General features: G+C 40.4%; 1 protein-coding gene across 1 annotated transcript; it reads right to left on the reverse strand.

Moving 5' to 3' along the window:
* Positions 1 to 986: 986 nt before the first annotated feature.
* On the reverse strand, positions 987 to 5,899 carry LOC124883585 (dehydrogenase/reductase SDR family member 11-like). The gene is made up of 7 exons (XM_047390741.1): positions 5,673 to 5,899; positions 3,955 to 4,164; positions 2,452 to 2,546; positions 1,988 to 2,117; positions 1,425 to 1,517; positions 1,252 to 1,317; positions 987 to 1,154 (listed from the first exon to the last, which is right to left on the reverse strand). The coding sequence occupies exons 1-7, from the start codon at positions 5,802 to 5,804 to the stop codon at positions 1,113 to 1,115; spliced, it is 768 nt and encodes a 255-aa protein (XP_047246697.1). The 5' UTR covers positions 5,805 to 5,899; the 3' UTR covers positions 987 to 1,112.
* Positions 5,900 to 6,561: the final 662 nt, after the last annotated feature.

The raw sequence follows: 6,561 nt of genomic DNA on the forward strand, positions 1-6,561 counted from the left end.
CGAATCTCGTCAACAACTCAGTGTTTTGATGCTGTTTCTTCATGCTCAACTCAGCAACGTATGAGTGAGGGAGTTAACCCCGAGGAAACTAGTAACTTCGGCCCTGGAGAAAGCGTCTCCCCTGTGTCATCAGACTACGGTCAGGGGACAGAAACAGGAAAGGTTAACAGTACTAACGTTTGATTTAGTGCATCAAACTGTTTCTTTTACGTGTTTACTGAATCAGGGAAAAGTTCCCTTTCACGTTTTAACTAACGTTTGATTTCAACTTCAACTTCATAGACTCCAATGCATTCCTAACGTGCGGTTGGCTCTATTCAATAGAATTCTATGTAGAGGAGACCTTACCATGAGAGTGAATGGAGTTATCAGAACGCTGGTTTGTAGTGTATTAATAAAGTTTGACTGACTTATCTGACTGTTTTGTTGACATTCTCTTTAGCACAGCTCCATCTAGTGGATGCATAACGCAACCCCAGTCAAACGTTTGACTGCAGTAGCTTCTATTCTATGCGCCTTATAATCCGGTGCGCCTTATAGTGCGGAAAATATGGTACTCAATTCTAAACTAGTAGGATAATTTACTATAAATGAGCATAATTAATAGGCATCTAAGTTAACAGTTTATAATTTCTTTGCATTTTTACAATCTCAAGAGAATCATCCAATGTCCCAATTAGGGCTTTTTAAAAGTCTTGGTCTAATGCAATCTGTCCATATGAATATTCAGATGTATGTGAAAACTCTAAACATCTATAACCATGCATTATGCTTGTTTTAAGTTTTCCTTGTTCTCATTTCCTTGTAAACACTTGTTGCTTTTCATTTGAAATGAAAAACTCATTCATTCATTCCTTCATGCATTCATTCATACCAAGCAATTAAAATACATTTAAGTTTGTGGAAGTAACATGCCAAAATGTGGAAAGGTGCCAGGGTTATGAATGCTCTTGCAAGGCATCATAACAAGTCTCAGCAGCAACACATTTCACCTTAAAATCAGACTTTTATTCTTTTGAATAGTGATTACAGTCATTCATTTCATAGATGCGGTACAGAAATCATATGTAGAATGAGTGTATGTAAAATGTAACCATCGTATGGTTGTAAGATCATACTTGCTGCTCCACAGGTCGCAACAAAAGTTCTCCGATCTGGAAAATAAGGTGGTGACGGTCAGATAATTCTTGAATAACTGAAGGTAAGACAAAAGTAAAACACAAAGCTTGTAAAGATAGAAAAGGCAACTACCTCAACATGAGGAGGGGCACTTAGGACATATACAACAGCATTCGCAACGTCTATTGCTTCCAAGGCCTGGAAAATAAGGTAAAGGCTTGACTACTTTCGTCATCTCTGTAAAAAGTCTACAATATATGAATGTAGTATGGATTATTAAATATATACATTTTTAATATGATTACCTTAAGGCGAGAATAAGTTGCCTTAGCTTTTTCAGGGTTATCGCTGTAGAGCCGATAAGCAAATTCAGTCTCAACCATACCAGGAGAAATAGACTGCAGAGACAGAGAACAGTGGGCTAACGTCAGGACATAAAAAGATCTATTCTACCATAGACTGCAGAACCGGTTGAGCCTGAAACTTTATGGGGTCAAATGTAAAAATACTAAAAGCTGAAAGACTGATAAGTCAAATCAGCGGCAGTCATGCATTTCTAAGTTGTGCCTGGCCTGCATATCCTTTTTAAAGACCAACAGATAAATCTGTTTTTCAACAACACAGCAGCTTAAGTCATGAGCCCTTATGCCAACAAACACTCCTCACAGGTCTCTACCACATAAATAGAAAAGTGAAGTTGACTGATATCCTCGGTGTTAAATGAAGTTCCTTTTATAATATTCTCAGAGAGTTCGTTATGAGGCGTGGTGGATCTATCAAAAAGATTTGATTTTATACTGACTCACTGCAGGCTAAACAAGTACAAGGGTGTGTTTTTAAATGAAGGGAGACAGCACTGCAGCCTTACTGTAGCTCTGATGTGAGTCTTGGCCTCTCTTAGCTCCTGCCTCAGGCTTTCGGTCAGTGCGGACACGGCGTATTTGGTGGCCGTGTAGAAATGGCCTTCGCTGCTGTTAATTACAATGTGCCCACAGATGCTGAAACAGAAGAAAATATTTGATGGGCCAACATTTACAAAGAAGTACTGATATATCCCACTACAGAAAGCACAGAAACATCCCAACTGATTTGAATTCATAGTGAACCATTGAACAATATTAGGCATCCTGTGCCACAAGACTCTTATTTAATTAACGTTTTAATGATTTTTTTTGCTTTGAAAGTTCCTCTTTCACAAAACCATTGCCAGAGATGTTGCTGCCATTAACTTTATGCGCCCTGTTTTAATTTCTGTGAGCCTTTCACTACCTGCTCCAAAAACAGGTCGATTATTATCATTTGCAAGGTGAAACAATATAAATAAAAGTGTACCTGTTTAAGTTGATGATGTGCCCATCATCAATGTTTCTTTCTTTCATCGACTGGTACGCTTCACGAGTGCAGATGCTAAGAGCCAAAACATTCACCTGCAAAAGAACATGTCAACACAGTAAATATACAAATAATAAATGTTTATAGAAGTTGGGTGTCATAGTTCAACTACTATATATTTTAGTCTAAAATTTTCTGGATGGATTAAACCTGTCATCCAGGTTTATTTCATTTACTCGTACTCGTCGTCGTCCGCTTTATCCGGGACCGGGTCGCGGGGGCAGCAGACTCAGCAGAGACGCCCCTCTCCCCATACACCTCCTCCAGTTCCTCCGGGTGGAGCCCAAGGCGTTCCCAGGCCAGCTAAGAGACAAAGTCCGGTATAGATGCCCGAGCCACCTCAACTGGCTCCTCTCAATGTGGAGGAGCAGCGGCTCTACTCCGAGCCCCTCCCAGATGGCCGAGCTCCTCACCCTCACAATCGAATGCTTTCTCCAGGTCCACAAAACACACCGGTTGGGCAAACTCCCATGAACCCTCGAGCACCCTGTAGAGGGTATAGAGCTGGTCTAGTGTTCCACGGCCGGGACGAAAACCACACTGCTCCTCCTGAAGCCGGGGTTCGACTATCGGCCGGACTCTCCTCTCCAATAACCTGGCATAGGCCTTACCAGGGAGGCTGAGGAGTGTGATCCCCCTGTAGTTGGAAGACACCTTCCGGTCACCCTTCTTATGTAGGGGGACCACCACCCCAGTCTGCCAATCCAGAGCCACTGTCCCTGTCCGCCACGCAATGTTGAAGAGGCGTGTCAACCATGACAGCCCCACAACATCCAAAGACTTGAGGTACTCACGGCGGATCTCATCCAACCCCGAAGCCCTGGCACCGCGGAGCTTTTTAACTGCCTCGGTGACTTCAGCCTGGGTGATGAAAGAGTCCAACCCCGAGTCCCCAGCCTCTGTTTCCACCAGGGAATGTGTGATGGCAGGATTGAGGAGATCCTCGAATTACTCCTTCCACCGCCCGATAATGTCCCCAGTTGAGGTCAGCCGCCTCCCACCCCCACTGTAAACAGTGTTGGCGAAGCACTGCTTCCCCCTCCTGAGGCGCCGGACGGTTTGCCAGAATAGCTTCGGGGCCAACCGGTAGTCCTTCTCCATGGCCTCACCGAACTCCTCCCATGTCCGAGTTTTTGCCTCTGCCACCGCCTGGGCCGCGGCAAGCTTGGCCCCACGGTTCTTATTCCATTTAATCCTTTCCATATTGATATCTCTCAGTATCTGAACTTCTCCAACTCTGCCTCCGTGCTTTCTGTTATTACCCATATCTTGCCCACCATTGATCTCAGGTACCCGAGTAGCACCTATGCTCCTTGCAGTTCCACTGTTTCTCCCATCTCCTTCTCATTTACAGGAATGAAAACTATTTCTGACTATCACTGAACAATTTAGAGCTTTAAAACAATGTTACGTCAGATTTTCAGAGTAACATTGAGTTCTTACATCCAGCATGTTCTTCCAGCCACTGGTTTTTCCGCTCAGCAGAGGCTCAGGGTGAGCCAAGCCGGCATTGTTAATGCAGACGTCCACGCCTTTGTGCTTCGCTTTGATGGCTGCGAACATGGACTGGATGTCTTCCACACTGGTCAGGTCGCACTTGTATGGGATCAGGACGCCACTGTATCCTGCAGTCTGACACTCTGCCGCCAGCGCCTAAAAAGGAGAAAAGGTTTGTGGTTTTACTTTTTACAAACATTTGGTTGAAATGTCTGACATTATCAGGACTGCAAATTTATACATTAATTTGTGCTAAAAACATCCCCCCCATAAATTTACAGTTTTATTTAGGGGTGGAAATTTAAATCTAAGACTGTTACTCAATGGAAATGGAGCGCAACATACTGTAAATCTTACTACTGACATATTAATGATGATCCTGATGTATAATTTCATAGATGCTTCTTTAATTTTCAGTGTAATTGGTTAGTTTAGTTAATTCTAGGTTTTATTTGTAGTTGAAGCTAATATTTGAATTAGGTGTGTTTGTCATATACATGGAGCTGACTACAGACACACCCACCTGCTGGAATCACCCACAGAATCCCGGAAGAAGCAACTGTTACCTCTTCAAAAATAAACTGCTGTTTATTCAAAAATAAAACTGCTGCCTTTATTTGCTGCTCACACTAGAGGATCTTATTAGACAGACCAGTAGACTCCAACTGTAACGTCACCCTCACAGCATCTTCATGATGTTTTACCCTCAAACTGACTTGTTTGTGTGTCATTTTAATACTTGCAATGTTACAAAACTATTTTGGATGTCTTAAAACATATTCAAAAAGGAGTAGATGGCTTTAAATGTTTGGTTTTAAGGCGTCTTTGGAGAGATTTCATACAGAACAGCTTTCCTGTAAAAAAAAAGCTAAACCAATGCCACTCTAAAGAATCAAGAATAACATGTGGAAAATACAAATTTAACTAATAATAAAAAGCTCAATTTCTTACTTTAATGACTTGATTCTTTTTTGTTTGAAGATAAAAAAAAGTAGCCAGAATTGTTAGCATGTGCAAACAAAGCCTTATGGCTATGGCTAATAATTAAATAGTTACTACACATAGTGAGCTTCATCTTGTGAGGACTTTGACCTATACAAGCGGCCTATTCATTCCAGCTTTTATCTTTATATATTTAATAGACTGATTGAACATATTTCATATTTAATTCCAAAATGCTGGATTTTACTTTTGTTTTTTGAACCGCTTAACTATTTTTCAACAACATCCAACCTCAAAAAAGACCCAAAACGAATCCTGCTGCAGACATTTGCTTCATTGTGTAACTCAGCAGAACTCCCAGTCAGAGGTTTTCTTCAAACCAGTCGCAGTGGATTTTTACTGGAAACTGATCTGCTTATTCTATTACATAACACGACCTTTGTGTGTTAACGGGGTTTTGCTTGTTTATAATAAATTTCAAACGCCCCTCTTATGTAATCATGACATAGCTTAAAGAAAAAGTATTCTAAACATAAATCAGACTTAAAACATATATAAACCTAATGTTTACAAATTATATTTCTAATTGCATAAATAATCTAAGCTGTCTGAAACCGTTCTTGTATTATCAATAATGTAAAAACTTTCCCAGCTGCTTTGACAATGTTGCATAATATCCGGATTTAATAAAAAAAAAAAAAAGTTTTAAAAGTGGAACAAACCTGTATCTTGTCCACGTTTCTTGCGCAGCCCACCACCTTCATGCCGAACCGGACCAGCTCTTTGGCGATAATCGCTCCGATCCCGACCGAAGCTCCGGTCACCAGAGCCACTCTGCCCGTCCAGCGGTCCATCACAGCTTCACAGTAGGACGTTTATTACAGGTAAGAAGGAGAACCAGGAAAGAGTGCAGCCGAGAGAACACCGGATGATTTATAGTCTTGAGTTCCTCACCATGAAGACGCCACCTCCACCGTGGTGCGTTCAAGGCCTATCGTCACTGTGTTAGCGGATGGATGAGACGGGGTGCCGTTTGTAAAGTTACTTTGTCAAAAATTAACAGCAATATTTTTGGATTATTTAGCTTAAAGAAAAAAAAATGGGGGCTCAGTTTTCAAAGTCATATTTTCACCATGTCATTCATACATTTATAAATATCACAGTTACAAACTAAATATTTAATTAGCAAGTTGAATATTACAAATTACATATTTAGTTAGCAAGCTTAACATTGAGCTCTACACTAAATATGTAGTTTACAAACTACATATTTAGCTCCAAATTAAATATTTAGTTAGCAAGCTAAATATGTGTAAACTATTACATATATAGCTCCAAACTGAATATTTAGCTCCAAACTAAATATTGAGTTAGCAATGCTAATTTGCAAATTAAATATTTATATCTCACCTAAATATTTAGTTTGGAGCTAAATATGCAGTTTGTAAACTGCATATTTAGTTTTAAACTAAATATTTAGTTTGCATATTGCATATTTAGTTTGTCTCCTATGACAGGCTAAATAACCCAAAATATTGCTGTCAATTTATTACTGTGTAACTTTATGAACAGCACCCCATAGCATGGAGAGCCTTTTAATAAAGTGTGTGG

Source organism: Girardinichthys multiradiatus, chromosome 18, assembly GCF_021462225.1.
Source record: "Girardinichthys multiradiatus isolate DD_20200921_A chromosome 18, DD_fGirMul_XY1, whole genome shotgun sequence".
Taxonomy (NCBI): Eukaryota; Metazoa; Chordata; class Actinopteri; order Cyprinodontiformes; family Goodeidae; genus Girardinichthys; species Girardinichthys multiradiatus.

What these genes read in the sequence shown, in the direction of transcription:
- LOC124883585 (XM_047390741.1), bottom strand. Translation starts at nt 5,804, where the DNA reads ATGGACCGCTGGACGGGCAGAGTGGCTCTGGTGACCGGAGCTTCGGTC. An exon ending in CACATCATCAACTTAAACAG is followed by an intron (nt 2,118 to 2,451) that starts GTACACTTTTAT and finishes CTTCTGTTTCAG; the next exon opens with CATCTGTGGGCACATTGTAA. An exon ending in GTGCCCCTCCTCATGTTGAG is followed by an intron (nt 1,155 to 1,251) that starts GTAGTTGCCTTT and finishes CTTATTTTCCAG; the next exon opens with ATCGGAGAACTTTTGTTGCG.